At 42.8% G+C, this 22,503-nt stretch overlaps 1 protein-coding gene across 4 annotated transcripts in view; it reads left to right on the top strand.

The window, feature by feature from the left end:
* The window catches only part of PTPN3 (protein tyrosine phosphatase non-receptor type 3), a 335,183-nt gene that overhangs the window by 153,819 nt on the left and 158,861 nt on the right, over window positions 1–22,503 (top strand). For 2 of the 4 annotated variants that reach the window (XM_006135940.4, XM_075921606.1), the window contains exons 8-9: window positions 17,954–18,074; window positions 19,483–19,570. In XM_006135940.4, coding sequence (XP_006136002.1) covers window positions 17,954–18,074; window positions 19,483–19,570 — 209 coding nt within the window. Of the gene's footprint in view, window positions 1–17,953; window positions 18,075–19,482; window positions 19,571–22,503 lie in introns of those variants that run through there. The other 2 variants (XM_075921609.1, XM_075921607.1) reach the window with 2 other exon arrangements.

Here is a 22,503-nt window from a genome sequence, read left to right as displayed (position 1 = left end):
TTATTTATCCACTGGGTGGCTCCAGCCCATACAGCACAGGAGTTAGTGTAGATGGTACTGGCCCCTGCCTCACAAGCTAATTGATTGCTGCCAGCTCTGCAAGCTGAGCTGTTCCTTCTATGTTTGTGGACAGGGGTGCAGTGGATGTGTCTGCTGAAACAGCAACAGCCTTCCCTGTCCACTTTCCTTTGAAATAGCCAGGCAGCCTGTATTTACATATAATGTTGAATTTAAAAGCAAGCCAAAAGTGTTATTAACTCAGCCTTGAAAGAGACAGTTAAGTTTCAAAGCTTGAATTTTTAAACTAATAATTTGGTTTCTAGAAAGTTAAATTTAACCTTAAAAGTTGAATGCCCAACAGAAGCACTAACCAATTTGTGCCTTGTCTATTTGCAATTTTAAGCAAGAGGACATTATCCAAAACAAAATAAAACTAGTTCATTTGAAACCCACAAAATAGGGTTACAATATGTAGAGCTCATTCTTTATGCAGTTAACCAATTAAGTTTCAGTAGAATCCCTAATTTTCCTTTGCAGATTTAACAAAAGTGTCCATAGACAAAATGTTTACATTTGATTGTTTCTTTGCATAGATGGTTTGCACATTGTTAAGAGGCTGCAAAGAAACAAGGTGTCATTTTTAAAACAAGATTTCCCTTTACCTATTACAACCATCACTTAATTCCTTCCACACTCCCATGGAGTCCACCTTTTATCTTCACATTCCCTCAAATCACTTGCTTTGTTCTTTCAAAAAAAATGTTTCTCATTCCTAGTAACTTTCTAATGTTTACTTTACTTTCCTTATTCCTTCAACTTTGCCTATAGGGCTCCAGACTTTTTGCCTTCCCCTTCTTCTGGTCCATCCTAATTCCTGCTAAATGACTTTTTCCAATGACACATGTTTGTCTACTATTGATTTGGTAAGGGAGGGTGAGCTTGTTTACTAAGCCTCATACCTCCTGGTCCTTTTCTTAAACATATTCCTGAGGGAGGAAAAACAAAAAATAAATCTGAGTTGCTTTAACTCTCAGCACCCATCCTTAAGGGAATCTAGCTCGTCTGGGTACTGAGGGACATGCATTTCTACCTCTCCACTTTTGCAGCAGAGGCTTTTACATTTTTGCAGTTTCATATCTGGATTCTTATATTCAGACAATTTTGAAGAACACCTCTTTACAGGTTTTCCATAGAAGACAAAAGCTGCAGCTGTTTCCCTCTCCATTGGAGCCAAGGATTTACATATTTACAGGTAGTTAGCCACTTTGTCTTTTAGGTCTGAAATTGTATGGACAGCAGTTAACATTTGATCAGACCAAGGGCTATGCCCGAACCTTTGCAAGATTTTGTTTAAAAGGGGTAACATCTTTTACAAATGCCAATTTCTCAGTCTTCTCTCTGCCTTCTTAAAAGACTGCTTACATTTAAACTTTTCCTAGTATACCCAACCTCCTGTTGGGACTAAAATAGCAATACCAATACCTCCTTTTTCTTTCTTTCTGGAGGGTTACAATTTGAACTTTCTGATATTAGGTAGTTTGCTAATCAAACTTAGCTATTACCTGCAAAGCTTCTTTGTGCTGCCAGCTAGGGCATTTGCACCACTAAGGAAATCACAACCTGGTGTGGCTCCTGGAGCTTTCACAGCATTTTAGTCTGTTTGCAGTTTTTACTCATTCTATAGTTTACAGGAAAATGTGCAATCTTTGTTTACAACACTACTTAGCCACATTAAACTTTGCATATAGTGTAACTCTTTCTTTATGCTTACAGTATTCCTGTACCTTCATTAAACAACTTGGACTAAAATGGTCTTACCAAACCAATTTGTTTTAAACCTACAAACAAACAAGATTACTGGACCTTAAAACTTCATTTATTTACACTATATATATATATATATATATATATATATATATATATATATATATATATATATATATATATATATATATATATATATCTACACACAGATACACATACATTCTTTCTGAACCTTTCTTACACTATTTTTACATAGCTGTACAACAATTACATTCCCTTTTTATTCATTGGGGTAGTTCAGTTCCAATAGAACTCCCTCCCTTTAGAGTTCTTTTAGCAGTCTCTCTAATCAAATGTTCAGATTTGAGTCAAATTTGCCTGGGTTATTTACAGACATTCCTTTGGAAAAAGGGCCCATTTTTCCTTCAGAATGACTGTAAAGAAACCACAGTTTTCTATCTACACCATTTTAGCATTTGCACAACTGCTCAAGTCTCTCCATTCTCTGCAGAGTTTAAATTCTCTGTGTTTCTCTTTTCTTAAAACACTTTCTTATCTCTAAAATAAAAAAAAACCTGGCCTTGTTTTAGATATTATTCTTGTAAGTATGTTTAAGGGTTTATATTCCCAGTACTTACTGCCTTTTTCTCAGTTCTATCACAAGGCTTTCAATCTTATCTGTTACCTGCCTGCTTGTTTGGGCCTGATCCTGTTTTCCATTTCTGCCTGCTTGTCTGGGCCTGATCCTGTTTTTCTTGTTAAATGGAAAGTGGCTCCTTTCCACAGACTCAGGCTTTGTCCCATTCTTTAGCTTGCAGGCAGTTCTATACTTACAGAACTGCACCCACAACTCCTCAGGATTTCCCCAATCCTTTTCTAACATTTCTCTATCCCATTTTGGGTTGCCCCAACCTTCCTGGGCAAACCCTTTCTCTATACCACTAAAATCCATGTTTATCATGACAGGCTTCATGTTGCTGTATGTGAACCAGTAGCACAATCCTGCCGACTACGCCAATTCTGTCAGCCGACGGTCAGGGTAGTGAGTCCCTTATGACCGGCTGAAGTTCTTTTAAATTGTGCTTGGTTCTGTTACAGCAACTGAAGGAGTCAGGTTAAAGCTTAAACAGTTACTATTTTATTGTTACAGGGTAAACTTAGTTGTTAAATGCTACTGCTGTGTTACAGATAACACAGCCACTACAAAGGAAATTACACTAAGAAGTTACTTACAGGTACCATGAAACCCTTTTGGTTCTCTGAGCTCTTATTAAATGCATGCAAAATACACATAGCAGGTATATATTCTCACCCCTGTGTTCCAGACTTGGCGTGGCCAGCGTCTTTCTCTCAATCCCTCGGGAAGAAGTAGGGCGAGGTTGGGCGTCCCACAGACCTCGGGAGACAATCAATACCTGCCAGCAGGTATAGATGATTGGAGCTCAAATGGGGTGGGCTGCTGAACCTCTTTTATACCCCTTGGGTTATGTAGGCTTCTTCCTGTTCTTAAGTGGCCAATTAGGAAAAATGGCTTTGAATGCCAAGTTTCCCATGAAGGGTGCAAAGCATAATTTACACCTGGGAAAATGCAGACAATGGGCACCTCTGGTATGTGATGGGCGAAGATTCCTCTCCTGGGACAGTGCAGGCGTGTCAATTACTGGTACTAGCCATCAGGGCGACGGGAGGCCCCGGGTCGTCAGCTAGCCCATTTACTGTCTGGTTTCTGTTTATGGTAGACTCAGGGACAGGCAGCAAACCTGTGTTCCCAGGGCATCAAAGGCTGACTGCCTTTCTCTTGCTCTCTGGAGGGGGGGGGGGGGGGGAAACAAGATGGGGCTCGTGGAAAAACAAGATGGGGTTTTGTGTCTGGCTACAGCCCGGTCACAGGAGGTTCCTCCGGTTTATGGTGTGCCGTTACCATTTTCAGTTTACGGTACTCCCCTTTGGGTTATGTACTGCACCAAGGGTATTCACAAAATGTATGGCTGTGGTTGCCGCCTTTCTGCGCAATCGAGGGGTACACGTGTTCCCGTACCTCGACGATTGGTTAATCCGAGGTCGCTTGTACGAGCAGGTAGAAGCTCACGTATCACTCATAAGAGCTCTCTTCCTAAGGTTAGGGCTCATGATAAATGTCGAAGTCATCCCTGACCCCCTCCCAGAGCATAGAGTTTGTGGGCGTCCTCCTCGATGCAAAGGTGGCAAGAGCGTTCCTCCCCCACAGCAGGTTCCTCTCCATAGTGGAGCTGATCTCAGAGCTAACTCGGTCCCCCATCACGACATCTCAAGTCTGCTCCAGGCTCCTGGGCCATATGGCGGCATGCACTTACACGGTGCGACATGCCAGGATGAGGATGAGACCTCTGCAGGAGTGGTTGGCGAAGGCCTTCTGCCAGTCCAAGGGTCTGTGGGACTCCATAGTCTCAGTGCCCCTGGACATTCTGGACTCCCTACTCTGGTGGACCCAGGAATCCGTGGTGCGCAGCGGGGTTCCTTTCAACTCCCCTCCCCCCTCGCTGACGCTGGTCATCAATGCGTCCGACCTGGGATGGGGTGCACACCTCGGGTGCCACAGAACTCAGGGCCTCTGGTCCCTTTCCGAACGGTCCCTGCACATCAATGTCCAGGAACTGCGGGCGGTGAGGAGGGCCTGCGAAGCATTCCTGCCGAGGCTCTCCCACCGCTCCATTCTGGTACGTATGGACAACACTGCAGCGGTTTTCTACCTCAACAAGCAGGGTGGGGCGCATTCGCCACCCCTATGCAAGGAGGCCCTGCGTCTATGGCATCTGTGTGTCACGCACAATATCACGCCTCAGGCAGAGTACCTACCCGGGTGCAAAAACCTACTTGCAGACACACTGAGCAGATCCTTTGGAGCCCACGAGCGGTCGCTCAAGGACTCTGTCCTCAGCCAGGTTATCCGCAGGTGGGGCTATCCCCACCTAGACCTGTTTGTCTTGGCACGCAATGCTGCTGGGGCTGGGGAAATATTCCCTGGGGGATGCCCTGACGACCGTGTGGCCAAAGGGCATTCTCTATGCTTTTCCCCCATTTCCACTAATTTCCAGGGTATTGACCAGAGCGAGAACTTTCAGGTCCTCGATCATCCTCATAGCCCCCAGGTGGCCCAGGCAGTTCTAGTTCCCCATCCTGGTGGACATGCTGACCCAAGACCCTATAGCACTCCCTCCAGTTCGGGATCTGCTAACCCAACCTTGGGATGGGGGTGGGGGGGTAATGGTTCACCCGGATCTCTGGTCTCTTCACCTAACAGCCTGGTTTATCTGTGGTTGAACCAACCAGAAAGGGAATGTTCCCGACAAGTACAGATGGTGCTCTTTAGCAGCAGGAAGCCCTCTACTAGATGGTCGTACGCTGCCAAGTGGCGGCGCTTCTCGTCTTGGGCGTCCCGGAGAGGAGTACAACCGTCTTCGGCCCCTATTCCAACTATTCTCGACTATCTCTTTCAACTCCATTATACTGGCCTGTCCTTTTCTTCTATTAAAGTCCATGTGGCATCTCTCTCCGCCTTCCATGTTGGTATGGCAGGAGCCTCTCTTTTTTTCTAACCAGGTGGTTAAAAGGTTTCTTACTGGTTTGGAGAAATTGTACCCCTTGGTGAGGGCTCCATACCCTGAGTGGAACCTCAGCCTGGTCCTTCACAGGCTTATGTCCCCTCCTTTCGAGCCTTTGGCTACGTGTTCACTGAAGCACCTTTCATTGAAGGTTGCTTTCATAGTAGCCATTACGTTTGCTAGAAGGGTATCAGAGCTAAGGGCGTTGACTATAGAACCGCCCTACCTTGTTTTTTCACGTGATAACGTGAGGCTATGGCCTCATCCAGCCTTCCTTCCGAAGGTGGTTTCTCCCTTTCACCTGTCTCAGGAGATTTACCTACCGGTGTTCTTCCCTAAACCACACGTATCCCGTAAGGAGGGTGTTCTACACTCCCTGGATGCCAAGCGTGCGCCGGCATTCTATATTGACCGAACCAAGCCCTTCCGTAAATCCCAACAATTGTTCGTTGCAGTTGGGGATAAGGGGAAAGGTTCACCTATTTCTACGCAAAGGTTATCAAGATGGGTGGTGCAATGTATAGCAGAGTGTTATCAACTGGCTGGTAAAACCGCAGCCAGGGTGAAGGCACACTCTACCAGGGCGCAGGCGTCCTCAGTAGCTTTTGGTGCCCAAGTATCTATCACAGAAATTTGCAGGGCAGCCACCTGGTCTTCCCTTCACACGTTTGCAACACATTATGCGCTACCTCAACAGGCCAGGGAGAATGCAAGGGTGGGCTCTGCAGTCCTCGAATCTCTGATGTAAATACATAGATCTGGTTGTCTTTGTTCTGGGTTGGTGACTTGTCACGGTTTAATTGTTCAAATAAATCTGTTTATTATTCACCTTCCTTTATGACTCTGGTGCTATGATTGTTCCGACCCCTCCTCCATGGGGTTAGCTTGGTAGTCACCTACTTCGAATGAACATGAGCAACCACTCGAAGAAAAGAACGGTTACTTACCTGTAACTGTTGTTCTTCAAGATGTGTTGCTCATGTCCATTCGACTCCCACCCTGCCTCCCCTTCGTCGGAGTATCCGGCAAGAAGGAACTGAGGTGGGTCAGCGCCGGCAGGGGTACTTATGCCCCGCCATGGCGGCGCCACTCCAGGGGGCGCCCCGCCGGGGCTACGGGTACCACTAGGGAAAACGCTCTGGAAGACGTGGTGCACGCGGCGCGCACACCTACTTCGAATGGACATGAGCAACACATCTCGAAGAACAACAGTTACAGGTAAGTAACAGTTCTTTTACTCGACTCTTCAGTTAACCAAGATTTAACATCCTTACTGGGGAACTTTTTTGGGTCATGGACCACTGACCCACAAAAGAAATCAGTCAGGGGACACACATAAATGAAAAGAAAAAAGAAAAACCCGCACTGACATGGCCCCTAACTGAGAAGGAGAAAGACACTTCTCATATTTCCTTTGCACACCAGAGCCTACAGGGGCCCAACCTAGTAGATTTTGTGTGCTCCAGCTCCATAGTGGAGGCAGCGGGGAGCTGGAGCACCAGTGTGGGCTTCCTAATGTTGGGGGGGTGGGACACTGAACTTCGGGGACTGGACCCAGGAAAGTCAGAGGCCACATCCAGCCCCCGGGCCTGCAGTTCCTCACCCCTAATCCAGAGGCTCGATCAGATCTCTGCGATCCCTGGTGCTGTCAGTTCGCAGTGTCCTTCAGGAGTGCATAAGTGTCTTCTCTCCTCCTAGACACTTTTCTCTGACCAGGTTATATTACAACAGATACAGGTACCCATGCTCATACCACTTCCCGTCAATCTCCCAAGACATTGCTGCCATTGGTCACCATGCTGTTGGTGCTCAGTCTCTCAAAATTATTCCTGTGCTTCTCTTACACCACCTTCCAGGCAACCACCTATGTCACCACATTCTTGCACTTCATCTGTGGCACCTCATTGAAAAGCGGAGAAGGAGGAGGAAATTCAACACCCGAATATGTCTCCTACAGATCAAACCTCATTGTCTCCAGATGAGGCTGTCATACCTGGCGATTGTCTCCCTTGTTGACAGCCTCAAACAATTTCAGGAGCTGTTTAAAAGAGTACCCACAACCTAACAGGTGTTACTTGCAGAGGTCAGCGAGAAACCACATTGACTTCTTAAAAATCTTCAGCCAACACAAAAATCAAAGATATTGCCTCCCATTGATGAGGCCATCATGGAAACTGCAGACAAAATATGGCAGACGCCCATAAGAATGGCCATACTGGGTTAGACCAAAGGTCCATCCAGCCCAGTACCCTGTCTGCTGACAGTGGCCAATGCCAGGTATCCCAGAGGGAGTGAATTGAACAGGTAATGATCAAGCCATCTCTCTCCTGCCATCCATTTCCACCCTCTGACAAACAGAGGCTAGGGACTCCATTCCTTACCCATCCTGGCTAATAGCCATTAATGGACTTAGCTAGATAAATTCATGGAAGTTTTCTTTTAAACCCTTGTATAGTCCTAGCCTTCACAGCCTCCTCAGGCAAGGAGTTCCACAGGATGACTATGCACTGAGTGAAGAAAAACTTCCTTCTGTTTGTTTTTAACCTGCTGCCTCTTAATTTCATTTGGTGACCCCTAGTTTTTATATTGTGGGAATAAGTAAATAACTTTTCCTCATTCACTTTCTCCACACCACTCATGATTTTATATACCTCTATCATATCCCTCCTTGGTCTCCTCTTTTTTCCAAGCTGAAAAGTCCCAGTCTCTTTAATCTCTCCTCATATGGGACCCGTTCTTTTTAGTTGTCCTTCTCTGAACCTTTTCTAATGCCAGTATATCTTTTTTGAGATGAGGAGACTGCATCTGTACGCAGTATTCCAGATGTGGACGTACCATGGATTTATATAAGGGCAATAAGATATTCTCCGTCTTATTCTCTGTCCCTTTTTTAATGATTCCTAGCATCCTGTTTGTTTTTTGACTGCTGCTGCACACTGCGTGGACATCTTCAGAGAACTATTCACGATGACTCCAAGATCTCTTTCCTGATTATCTGTAGCTAAATTAGCCCCCATCATATTATATGTTATACAGTAATTACTCATTTAACACATGCCCGCTTAACATGCTTTTGCAATAGCATGATTTTTTTTTTTAAATAACATGACTGTCCCCGAAATAACACAAAAATAATCAAGTGGTGGACTGCTTTGCACAGCGGTATAATTTGGTGAAAACAGCGGTAATATGCATGAGCGGATAATTACACTTGGTCACAGCGCTTCTCCGCTCACTCACGTGTTTCTTTGTGTTTTAACAAACTGCGGTGACTTGTGTTGCTAGTTATCTTGTGTTGCTAGATATCTAATGTTGTCGTTGATGACCCAGCGCCAACAAAAAAATGACTTTGCTGCCACCACCACCTGAAACTCAACCACCACTTTTTCTGTTATTTTTAATGGGAAAATTGACCCCGCATAGCACGTTTTCGCTTATCATGAACATTTTCAGAAATGTATCTTTAGTGTTAAATGAGGAATTACTGTAGTTGGGGTTATTTTTTCTAATGTGCATTACTTTATATTTATCCACATTACATTTCATTTGTCATTTTGTTGCCAAATCACTTAGTTTTGTGAGATCTTTTTGAAGTTCTTCACAGTCTGCTTTGATCTTAACTACTCTGAGCAGTTTAGTATCATCTGCAAACTTTGCCTCTTCACTGTTTACCCCTTTCTCCAGATCATTTATAAATAAGTTGAATAGGATTGGTCCTAGGACTGACCCTTGGAGAACACCACTAGTTACCCTTCTCCATTCTGAAAATTTACCATTTATTCCTACCCTTTGTTTCCTGTCTTTTAGCCAGTTCTCAGTCCATGAAAGGATCTTCCCTCATGACAACTTAATTTATGTAAGAGCCTTTGGTGAGGGACCTTGTCAAAGCCTTTTCTGGAAATCTTAAGTATATTATATCTACTGGATCCCCCGTCCACATGTTTGTTGACCCCTTCAAAGAACTCTAATAGATTAGTAAGACATGATTTCCCTTTACAGAAACTGTGACTTTTGCTCAACAAATTATGTTCTTCTATGTGCGTGACAATTTTATTCTTCACTATTGTTTCAACTACTTTGCCCGGTACTGACTTTAGACTTACAGGTCTGTAATTGCCAGGATCGCCTCTAGAGCCCTTTTTAAATACTGGCATTAAATTAGCTATCTTCCAGTCATTGGGTACAGAAACCGATTTAAAGGATCGGTTACAAACCATAGTTAATAGTTCTGCAATTTCACATTTGAGTTCTTTCAGAACTCTTGGGTGAATGCCATCTGGTTCCGGTGACTTGTTACTGTTAAGTTTATCAATTAATTCCAAAACCTCCTCCAATGACACTTTAGTCTGTGACAAGTCCTCAGATTTGTCACCTACAAAGGACGGGTCAGGTTTGAGAATCTCCTTAACATCCTCAGCCTTGAAGACTGAAGCAAAGAATTAATTTAGTTTCTCCGCAATGACTTTATCGTCTAAGTATATAATACAGTATAAGGACTAGAGGACACCAAATGAAATTAATGGGTAACAGGTTTAAAATTAATAAGTGAAAGTTCTTCACACAGCGCATAGTCAACCTGTGGAACTTATTGCCAGAGGAGGCTGTGAAGGTTAGAACTATAACAGAGTTTAAAAAGAGAGTTTTCATGGAGGTTAGGTCCATAAAAGGCTATTAGCCAGGAGATACGAATGGTGTCCCTGGCCTCTGTTTGTCAGAGGCTGGAGATGGATGGCACGAGACAAATTGCTTGATCATTGTCTTCGGTCCACCCCCTCTGGGGCACCTGGTGCTGGCCACTGTCGGCAGACAGGCTACTGGGCTAAATGGACCTTTGGTCTGACCCAGTGCGGCCATTCTTATGTTCTTAAGTGCTCCTTTTGTACCTCAATCATTCAGGCAAGGTTGCTCCAGATGGAGAATTTAGAGGAAAAGGCAACAGAAAAACTGCCCTTTTGCTTCCCATAATAGCAAGCATCACGTCTGAAGTCCTGGTCAAGGGCCTGCACAACCTCTTCCACATCCATCTCCAGAATCACCATTGCTTGCGCCCATTCTACCATCAGTGGGCTGCCAATTGATGGATTTTAGAAATAACTTTTTCTGGTTACTCCATCCCATTCATCTCACATTCCTCACCCTCCCCACCTCTCTCATACCTTTTCAGGGATCCCTCTCACAAGGATCTTCTACATGAAGAAGTCTGCTGACTCTTGGCCATAGGAGCTGTTGAGAAAATGCCTGATCAGTTGAAGGGGCAAAGGGGGCCTACTCCAATTACTTCCTTATGGAAAAATGTACAGGAGGACGGAGACTCATCCTAGATTTATGAAAGCTCAACAAGTATCTCAGAAAGCAGTAATTCAAGATGGTCACCCTGCTATCTGTTATTCCAGTCTGAACAAGGAAGATTGGTTTGCAGCCCTTGACCTGCAAGATGCATACTTTCATGTGATGATACATCCCTCTCACAGATGGTTCCTCTACTTCATAGCATCCGAGCATTTTCACTATCAAGTGCTAGCATGTGTCCTGTCCATGGCCCCGAGTCTCTTCAAAGATGCTAGTTGTAGTTGCTGCGTTTCTTCGTTGGCAGGGCATGATTATCTTTCCTTACCTTATCAACTGCCTCATAAAGGTTGCATCTTTAGAAGAGACTCTTCACGTGATATTGGTAACACAAGACCTATTTCGATCCTTATCAATGACCAAAAGTCCACTTTTCAGCCAACACAATCCTTACAGTTCATCGGTGCTTCTCTTGAGTCCATCCAGGCCTGTGCCGTTTTACTGACTCTCAGATTCCACACAATACTGGATCTTAGCAGCATGGTACTTGTGTTACCACCAGCCCATCAATTATGGTACTTATGTGCTTACAACTGATGTACGTAGTGGCGGCCATATCGCCCGTGTTACAAAATGCTCAGCTTCATATGTGATGCCACCAACATTAGCTGACCTCCATTTACATCTTGTTGCAATACCTCCTCAAAATTGTTTTTCCGCCTCCCAAGGTCCTGGCCTCTCTAAAGTGGTGGACTAGCCCAGCCAGCGTATTGGCAGGGGTACCTTTTCAACGAGTGCAACCATTGGCACAAATCACGATTGACGTTTCAATGATAGGCTGGGGACCACATTTAGAAGGTCTTTTTATTCAGGTTGGTGGTCTGACCCCAAGAGAAGATTATGTAAAAACATTCTGGAGCTCCAGGAAGTCTCTAATGCCTGCAAGCACACACAGTCAACCGCGCTGTCTGGATTCTGAGAATCAGGAGGGACCACACTCAAGTAACCTTAATAGCCCCCACGTGGTCCAAGCAAACATGGTTTCTCTCTCTTTCCAGTGTCTCTTTGTCCTCCCATTCCCTTCCCTGTTGTCCAGATCTCCTGACCTAGGACAAGGGCACCCTTCTGCACCTCAATCCTCAGAGCCTCCACTTGACAGCTTGGCTCCTTGCTGGTTTCAGAATGCCAAAACACTATGTTCTGGCAGAATGAAGAGAGTCCTTCACAGTAGGTGCAATACTACTTGCACTACCTATCTCCATAAATGGACAAGATCCAGATGGTGTTAACAGAGACAATTGGATCCTTCCATGATTCCACTCCCTGTAATCTTAGACTACTTAGTGGATCTGAAGCAGTCTAATTTGAATCTCTCTTTGTGGAGAATCCATTTAGGAACTATCAATGCATTTTACCCATCTGTCCATGGATACTCTATATTTGCTCATCCTATCACAAGATGCTTTTTAATAGGTCTTCAGAAGCTTTCCCTGCCATGAAGATCCACCACCCTCATGGAACTTGCAACTAGTACTTGACACATTGACCGGAAGACCACTATTTGAATTTTTAGCTACTTGTCCTCTACACATCATGACAGCAAAGGTGATATTCCTTCTAGCAATAACATCTGCATGTAGGGTCACCGATCTGGCTACCCTTATAGTGGTTCCACCGTACACAGTTGTCTTAACTCCACCATTTATTTTGTGCACTCATCCATCATTTCTACCAAATGTTTCATCAGACTTCCACATTAAAGAGCTGATTATTCAGACATTTTACTATAAACCACATTCATCCACACGTAAGGCCCTGCTATCTACTCTAGATCCCCCTAGAGCCTTTGTGTACTACGTTGACTGGACTAGAGACTTCCACACTTCACAACAATTATTTGTCTCGGGCAAGCCACACTCTTAACAACGCATATCCCACATCATTGTCTCCTGCATCACACAATGTTACGCCCTGTGGGGCAAAATTCTATTTACTCTGACTAGAGGTCATTCTACAAGAGCAGTCTCTGCCTCCACAGTGTTTCTACAAAGTGCATTCCTCCAGGACATTTGCCAAACTGCCACATGGTGGTCTGACCATTCTTTTATGAAGCACTATGCGATCCTTAAAAATCTGTCTAACAATACGTCAGTAGCCTCAGTAGTCTTATCCACTGCCAGCACTAGGTGATTCTGAAGCCTGCCATTTTAGTTATAACTGAGAACTGCTACAAAGTCACGGACAGTGAAGCACCCATGGGGACATCACTCGAAGAAGAAAAGGAAGTTACTTACCTTGTGCAGTAACGACGGTTCTTTGAAATATGTGTCCCCGTGGGTGCTCCGCTACCCATTCTCCTCCCCTCTGTCTTCGGACAGGCTTTCTCTGTTTCTCTAGTCTAGATACTCGGGCACACGTGAGGAACTGAGAAGGGGTCAGGCTATACACGTGAAGCACAAGGTGCGACGGGCACGAGGCGACTCGTGTGCATGTGCAGCTGAACCTTCTATGGCTGTGCAATCCTCCAATCTGGGGCAGTGAGGCGACCCAACACCTACAGCAGAGCACTCCCGTACAATAGAGCACCCATGGCGGGACACATCTCGAAGAACTATGATTACTGCACAAAGTGAGCAAATTCCTTTTCTGGACTATAAAATAGCAAACTTCAGGCGAAGATGTTGCTGGCTTGAACTACCATTGGTTGGCCCAGCTTGACCAATTTCTTGCTGGACTATGATGACTTTACAGCTGCAATTTCCTTGTGCAATCTCTGTTGTGTACAGAGAAGATAAATCTTAAAATAGGGCTACTCAACTTTGGAAGCCCCAGGGGTCACAATGGTAGTCACAGCAGGTGCTGAGGGCCACAACTTAAGTGTGGTTACATATATATGCAAATAGCAGCAAGAACAGGCTCCACCAGCCAGTAGAATAGAGAGGGTTTATTGCTTCTCCAGGATACAGCACAACATAGATGTGATGTGGCTACAGGAGTCAGGGCCAGGATGCCTCAGACCCCTTGAGATGGGCCCCTAAACTCCCAGTCTCCTCCTTAGTCTGTCTCCTTCATGGTTTCCTCCAAAGACCCCCTTTTCCTCAACACTCACTTCTTTTGTTCTGTCCCTTCCCTTAACTGGTAGGACCCTCAAGGCGCCCCCCTGCTGGGCAGTGCTTACAGACAGAGGCCAGTAGGGGTCATCCAGAGCCCACGGCCCAAGCATAGCAACCAGCAAGTTACTGACACTATATCACATCCTTCGCGTGCTAAGGCTTTATGATATTTACATTTAGGAATAGTAGAAAAAGGGGATTCTTCCAAAGGTTTACCTTTTCCTAAAGGAAATTTCCAGCCTAAGAACTGTTTCACATTAAGCCACTGAAACAATCCACACCAGACAGAGAATTTTTTGAGATGGTCACAAGGGAGCTTGTGCATAGAAATTTTTTAAGACTATTTCATCTTTCAATTGCATTTCAGTAAAGAGCAAAGGCTGGCTGGCTGGCTGGATATAAATTGCACATAGAAGAATATGAGTAACAAAATTCTCAAAAGTATCTAAGAGAAACATATTCACTGACTCACCCATTAATTCTCCATAGTTTTGTCATGTTTGTATAACCCACACACCTAGTGCGGTTAATGAGCAATGCAAGTGGTACCTAGACCACAGCAACAGTTAAGATCAAGAGACCTCTACAGCCTGGGCTGGGAGCCAGCTGGTTTTTAGCTCAGAGGGTAGAGGCTCCTATACTCTGCTTCAGAGGTCCCAGTTTAAAATCCACCTGGTGGTGGTTACATCTGCATCATTGGATTCTTGATTTGGTGGGACCTTTTTTCCCCTAAAGGTCTGTTTGCGCTGAAGCCTGAAGAGCATGGATATTCATGAAAACTCATGGACTTCTTGCTCAAATCTAGAAACTGTTTACAAATCTGTTTAGCGAAACGAGGTGGGTGAAGTAATTTTTATTGAACCAAATTCTCTGGTGAGAGAGACAAGATTTCAAGTTACATAGAGCTCTTCTTTTGGTCTGAAGAATTGGTCTGCGTAGCTTGAAAGTGTTTCTCTTATCAAAAGAAGTTGGTCCAGCAAAGGAATATCTCATCCCCCTAGTTTATCTTCTAATATCCTGGGACCGATATAGCTATACCAGTATCACAGATCTGTTTGTCCTTCGTCTTCAATCCAGGCCCCCATCCTGTCTTTTAATCTATTTTGTATATCACCATCTTATGCCTTTTCGCAGCCAAGAGAAACTATTACACAATTGAACCAGGCAGTGAAATTCTCTTATACAAAACTAATTCTTGGAGAAATCTGAACTATTTTTAGTGTTACACTGGAGGCCCAGGCCACAAAGCATCCATATCCTCTATATGTAGACATACACACAGGAATTTTTCAAGCCTTCAAATATCTGTAAAAGATCTTTTTATTTCATTGAAGATTCTCACTACTATGCTACTTGTTAGGCATATTATCATCAAAGGTTCATCTAAAGAAATTGCTACTTGGCTATTTGGTGTTTTTTGTATTCCTTGACACTCCACGATTAAATAAATGTGCTGTCCTTGTTTACTATACTTGATCTTAGTATGGCTTTTTGAGTGAATGGTTTTGTTTTTCTTCATTACAACTTTTCAGACAGATTTTAAATGATCAATGCACATCTAGTAACAGGTACATTATTTTCCTCGCTTGTGGCTCTCTTTTCTTCATATTTGTTATACTCCTGGTTACTTCCAAATTACAGTGAATCATAGAACATCAGATGTCCATAGGCAGGAAAGATAACCCTCATTCTTTTCCATTGTTTGGATAATAAGAAATATGTGTGATGATTTTTTAGATTGCACTTACAATGTGTACTAGACAACATTTATTATAGTTTGATCTCTTCAACTATGGGAGTTGTCTGGAGAGTTAGAGATGCAAATAGTACTCTAAATTGCACCTCTTTGCTGGCTGACATCAAGGATGTCCTTAGCTTGGGAGAGGAAGAGCATAAGAGGAGTCTCCATGATTGGAAGATTAACTAGAAGAACCCAAACTCATAATGAATCACTGAACAATTGGTATTCTCTTTAGAGAATGTTAAATTACAATAAAAAACACAGGCATGAACATTTGAAAGAGAAAATTGAGTTGTTTTACTTTTGGCAGTAGTCTCTTCTTGACAGGATGTTTCAAACCAACTTTAGCACTGTCATTCACATGTACAGAATCTCCTTTTCTTTAACATGTGTACTATGCATATCTTTAACATTAGCTTTAATAGATGTTTGAAATTAGTTGAAAAAACTTCTCAACTTTGCCCAAAAAACAAAAATTGTAAGCCCAAGATTACATGGAAGGCATTGAAAAGACTTTAACTGTTTGAAAGGAAAGGAAAAACAAGTATACTCTCCCATCAAACCACAGTTGTCTGACACATACATATTTTATTTTGATACCATTTGATATTATATTATTTTGGATGAATAGTTCTAAAGTTTGTGGTTCTGTAGCCTTAGCCTGAGTAGTGCACATCTGTCAAGGTATTGGCCTGGATCTATATTAATGTGTATGTGGAATTTTTTCAGTTTGGTACAATTCATAGAAGTGAATGGTTTGCTTTCAAAGGAAGAGTTAATATTTGGCAAAGATTGTTAAAGTTTGTGTACCTATTCATTATTTAAATGCAAAATTTTCTGCCAAGAGAGTGTTTTGATTAAAATTTAAGCTGCATTCAAAGGCATTTAGGAGCAAAGATAAGTAGGAACATTATAGTAACCAAACTAAATTATTTCATGTTCGTCCATTCTCCCCCCCCCCCCCATTTAAATGTGTGTGTTGTGATAGTAGTTGGGGCTGACAAGGTGATATGAGACTATATTTTGCCATGTGCTGACAGCTTTCATTCTACCACTGTTTTATATCTCAGTAGACATTGTTTCTTCATGTCGTAATTGCTCAGTGTTCCTAAATTCGGCGTTCCCTCTGTGTTAGGTATCCTACAATTGTTAGCTATGAGTTCTATTTATGAAGAAATATTGATCATTTGGCTAACCTGCCTCTTCATATTGCACAGCCTTTAAATATTTTGTAAACCTAATGGCATTTTGTTTAGAAAAATGTGTTTTGTCTGACTTAGCCAAATGTGTGCAATTTCTTCAACACAGACTAGTTTGTATTCTTGTGCTTATTCACAAAAAACTTTAATTTTTAAAAATATTGTAATGCTTTTAAATGATTTAAAATGAGTGCTGTTCTGTGCTAAGAAAAGTAGTTCAAGTTCTAGTGATTTACATGGTATCACATCACTTCATTAATTTTGATTGGCATATGAAAGCTCTACTGTGGAGTCAGTTGGGTACTTGGAATTCCACTTTCATTCTAGATAATTCTTGTAAGAGCAGATAAGTGCTTGAAATAAAACAAATCAACAAAAAAATTAACTCGCACGTGCTGTCCAAGTGTGCTCTTTAGATGGAAGGTGTCAAACTTATTTTCTGGGAAGGGCTGAGTTATATTTTTGGATTTTGTCTATGCACTGAGACTACAAAGTTAGGGCCATATGCTGTTCAATTTCTAGCCGGTATTTCATAGCTAGAGAACAATATGGCCATTTGTTACTTTACTGTTGTGTTCAGCATCCCTTTGTGGGAAAATTTAATTATTGGCACTTGTATAAAATAGCCAAATAAATAAAAGATGGAAAAACTATTTTGGTGCATATATTTTTGTTGCAAATCCATGGAAATTGCTTACCAGGAGAAACATTAACACTCAGTTAAGATGGAGATGAATAAATGACAACTGGGTAGTTAAAATGGGTTTTGAATATTTTCTTTATAGTTTCAAATACAAGACATATTCAAAAAATTAATGTTTATTCTGAAGTTTCTTTATCTTTAATGGGGCCACACATATATAAAATAGGCTCAATTTGCTTTCCCTGATTTAGACAATTCTGTTTCATCTGTGAGATTTCACATGGTTACGTGTCTCCTGATGTAATGTGTGGTCTGAAAAGTGTTATAACATTCAAAGCAAAAATATGGATTAATAAATAATTGAACAGTGTTGAGCTAATCAGAGCCCAAAAAATTATTTATGGTAAGCACACTTATATGTTGAAAGATGTTTTCATGTGCTGTTGTTTAAGATTGTGTATATGAAATAAAATTGTCAGTGGGAAGTAATTTTTAATCCTGTGGTTTTCTCAACTATATTTTCTCTTGGTGGTTATGCTATTTTGGAAATTTCATGTAAATGGTATTTTCACTAGATAGAGGCTATCTGTGAAACTTCTTTTTTTGCATTTGTTTTTTCCTAATAGCGCAGTTGGGAGACTATAACTCTTCAGTACATCATTCAGGATATCTTTCAAATTACCGCTTCATACCAGATCAGAACAAAGATTTTTTAACCAAAGTAGAGTCACTACATGAACAGCATAGGTAAGCACAAACTTTTAGCATTTTTCCCATTTCCTCTCCTTCATCTCCATTTCATGAGTTGAAAAAGAAGGGCAAGAGGAAGGTTAAGGTTCCTGGAAAATTGAACCTGGTGAATGTTGCATTGATTTATTTTTAATAAGCTTAAGCTTTTTGATTAAGAAATATATGGATTTGAATGTTTATATTTTCGTTCATAACTTATGCACTAAATGTAGCATAAGTTCAATTAAGCTGCTGATTATTTTATTTCAATACTTACTTCTAAATTTAAGTATAATAAATTAATGTTAGTGTCTGGCAGGGCCATCCCTAGTGGGGTATAGGGCCTGGGACACCCTCCCCTCTGCCCAAGCCCCTTCCCCACCATGTGTCTTTCCTCCCCTACTGCACCCCCTTCACCTCTTCCCTCAAAGTCTGTCCCTGCTCAGCCTTCTTCTTTCCCCCATCGCAGCTCTTATGTGAAGCCTCCTGCCCTGAGAGACGTGAGGCCCCCTGCCCTGCGAGACGCAATCTCGGGGTTTACCGGGGATCCTGGTGCGGGGCAGCAATAGGGGTTGGGCTGCCCTGCCCTCGTGGCAGCGGGAGCTGCGAAAAGCAGAGCGACCAAGCAGCTACACTTTGCTGTTGCCCATCTCCCAGCCAGGTTGCTCTGCTTCACTGTGGTGGAGGGAAGCAGAGTGACCCAGCCGCAGTTGGATCTGTTCTGCTCCCCCGAGCCTGTGTCTAGAAAGTCTCATAACCTTTGTTTTTTTACCATGGTGTAAGGCCATGTCAAGTGCCTACAGTTCCTCTTCTGAGGCCATATGATACCTTCTTTAGCCTCAGAACTCTCAAATCAAGGTCCTTCCAGTGGTGAAAGTAACTTGATTTCTTACAGGTATCCCAGCTGTTCAATTTAGGCAACTTAGAAGCTTATAAGAATACTGAGGAAAAAACCTCTTCCAAGTCTTGCAGCACATTCATTGAGATCTATTACCACATCTCTGGCAAAAACAAAGAAGTTTTTATGAGCAGATTTGCAGAGTGGCTTTCTGAGAATTTTTGTTCGTTTGTCAAATGCTAAAGTAGATGTAACTTCTTCAGATGTTGCTTTATGGATTGGTGGGTTTTACAATTTAGTTTCCTTTAATTGTCAGGGCTCTTCTTTGCTTATTCTTTGGGGGCAGGCTGCTTTCTACTTTCAGTTAATCACCAGACTGGACAATAAACATGACTGTGTGAGAGAATAGCCATTTGGAATTACCACAGATATGTCTTCCTAAAATAGAGGCCAGAATATAGAAATCGTCTGCTTTGAAGAGAAAATAATTTTAGTAAGTTAAGATAGTCTAGTCAGTGAGGTTAATTTCTTATTTTGACTTTATGTAATTTAAAATTAGTAACTTTTTATGTTTTTTTTTTTCTTTAGTGGTCTCAAACAATCTGAAGCAGAGTCCTGCTATATAAACATAGCGCGAACCCTTGAATTCTATGGAGTAGAATTACACAGTGGTAGAGTATGTTTACATTGTCATTTTTTGCTTAAAAATAATTGAATTAATGAACACTGTTTTTAAAGCAAGAGTCCTTCATTAACAATGAAAACCATAGCACTTCAGTGTTGACTGCACTATATATTTTTAATTGAATATGTATTATTTTTCTCACCTTTGCATTTGTCCTACAATTGTCTCAGGTTTTGTCAGTAGTGCTGATGTACACCTTTTTGCCAGTGTCACTAAGCCACAAGATTCTATTAAAGGTGAAGTGAAATAAAACAACTATCATCCTTGTTGCTCGATCATGGCCTCGTCAGCACTGCTTCAGCATGCTGTTGAGTCTGTTGGCAGCTACCCCTGGAGCTGACACTTTGGCTGGATCTGCAGTCCCAGAACCATGCAATGTTCTGCATCTGAACCCGGCTTCTCCTGTGTCTCTCCTCGAAGATTTCCTTTAGACACTATTACTTTGGCTTGTAGTGTGTCTGAGATCAGGGCACTCGCATTAGAGCTGCCTTACACAATTTTCTGTAAGGGCAGGTTTCAGCTGCCTCTGTACCTTGCCTTTCTACCCAAGGTTGTTTTCCAATCCCATATTAGTCAAGATGTATGCTAGCCTGTCTTGTGGCCAAAGCCTCACACAACAGATGAGGAATGCAGGTTGCATAGCCTAGATGTCAGATGGGCCCTGACCTTCTACATAGATGGAATAAAGCCATTCCATAAGTCTACATGATTGTTGCTGTCTCTGATAGGATGAAGGGTTGATTAGTGTCTGCCCAGAGAATATTATGGATCACAGCCTACATTGGCTACTGTTATGAGCTGGCTAAAGTGCCTCTGCCAGTGATCGTAGTTCACTGGACTAGGGAGCAAGCATCCTTAGCAGCCTTCCTCACTCAGGTGCTGATCTGTCAGCCGATGGTCAGGGCAGGGCGCGCGCGTGTGTTATACACCCGAGTCTTCAACTGCTAGAACTCAAGGTTCCTTCTCAGCAGGGGGCCTAAGGAAGGCCGACGGGCGCCCCAAAAGTTTTACCTCCGTGTCTTTGACCGCTAGGCCCCGGGTCCCTTCTCGGCGGGCAGCCAACAGGCTGACAGACGCCCCAGACTTTAACTGCTAGGACACATGATCCCTTCGCAGCAGGCAGCCGAGGGAAGGCTGAGAGGTGCCCCATGGATCTGTCCCCTGGAGGCGACATGATCCAAACGCTCAGCTCTGCCTGTGTCTGCTCCCTATGATCGGCTGAAGTTCTTTTAAATTGTGCTTGGTTCTGTTACAGCAACTGAAAGAGTCAGGTTAAAGCTTAAACAGTTACAGGTTTATTAAAAAAGCTTATAAATCATATGGTTACAATGGCTATTGCTCTATTTCTTAACTGCTAGCAAATATAGATCTTTAAAAAAATGGTTACAAAGAAAATAAAGATAAAAAATAGAAATAATGGTACCAAGTGACAGCTTAATCTTTAAAGAGCTCTAAGTCTATGTCTACACTTAAGACAAAGGACACATCCAGGTACAATTTTTACCCCCTTCTGTGCCTCTTGACTCCAGCGTATCAGGCCAGGGCCGGTCCCTCAATTCCTAGGAAAGATGAATACGAGGTGGGCATCCCTGTGGAACCTCGGGAGGCCAATCACCTAACCTGACCAGCAGATAGATGGTAGATTGACACTCAGAGTGAGTGTGCTGCTGGACCCATCTTTATGCCAATAGGACCCATCTTTATGCCCGTATCCTCTTTCTTATCTAATATGCCAAATTGTGTGGGTCCGTCTTTGTGATGCCAGTTCTTACAAGCAAGTTTCAACTTAATTTACACTTGCAAGAGAGAGAACTAAATTGTGAGTACTGGACATTCTTTACTGGACGGGAGATTCCTCCCCCCGCGGACGGCTGTGTATTCATATCAATATAGGTGCCAGCCAAGGCAGTTCTTGCAGCCTCGAGGTCAACAATTGGCGTATCTCTGTTTACAGCCATCCGGAGTCACTGTGAGCTATCATATCCGGGCCTCCTGTCAAGGCTTCAAAGACTATGCTGATTTTACTGCTCGGTGTGTTCCCTGTATGCTCCAGGCAAGCAAGATGGATGTTACAGATGGGGGTTCCTGTCTGGCTACATAATCCAAGAAATTTATGGTACAACGATTTGGTCGGTCATCCCTGCAATTGATTTACACTATGCACTGACTCAACAAGCTGAAGATGATGCTGGTTTTGGCAGAGTAGTGCTTCAATCTGCAAGATTGTGAACTTTGAGGTTGCCCCCAAAAATTCTGCTTGTGGGTCACCTAGAATGGAATCGATATGAGGAAGCACCCAGAGAAGGAAAGCCAGTTACACACTTTTTGTGATTATTGTTCTTCAAGATGTATCGCTAATGTCTGTTCCATTACACACCCTCCTGTTCCTGTTGGAGTTTCCGGTAAGAAGGAACTGAGATTGTGAAGGGTTGGCAGCACCTGATATACCATGCCATGAGTGTAGCACACCAAGGGGCACCACAGCCGCCCCTCTGGATACTGCTAAAGCAAAAGTTTTTGACAACTATGAATGACACATCTAAAATAGAATTGACATGAGCAACATATCTTGAAGAACAACAGTTATGAAAGGTAGGTAACCTTTTTTTTTTTTTTTTAATAAGGTCTTCTTACTGTTTTTGTATTGCTTTGTTCAGCAGTAGCTACTGCCTAACCTGGAATAGCAATTTCAACTTCCTTGGCAATGATTTCACCTTCATCACAGAACACCTTCCATTTGCTTTCAGATACACTCATTTTTTGAAGATCAGCAACACTGCTTCCTTCTAATTATATCGCACTTGATAAATTCAGGCTTTCATTTTGCAGCTCTTCTGAAGCACTCTTCAAAATCTTAATAGAGAGGTAGCCATGTTAATTGATCTTGCTAAAACAAAAGGAAAAACTATATAGCACTTTAATAG

This window comes from Pelodiscus sinensis, chromosome 2 (assembly GCF_049634645.1).
Source record: "Pelodiscus sinensis isolate JC-2024 chromosome 2, ASM4963464v1, whole genome shotgun sequence".
NCBI classification, from domain to species: domain Eukaryota; kingdom Metazoa; phylum Chordata; order Testudines; family Trionychidae; genus Pelodiscus; species Pelodiscus sinensis.
This window is presented reverse-complemented; position numbering and strand designations above follow the sequence as displayed.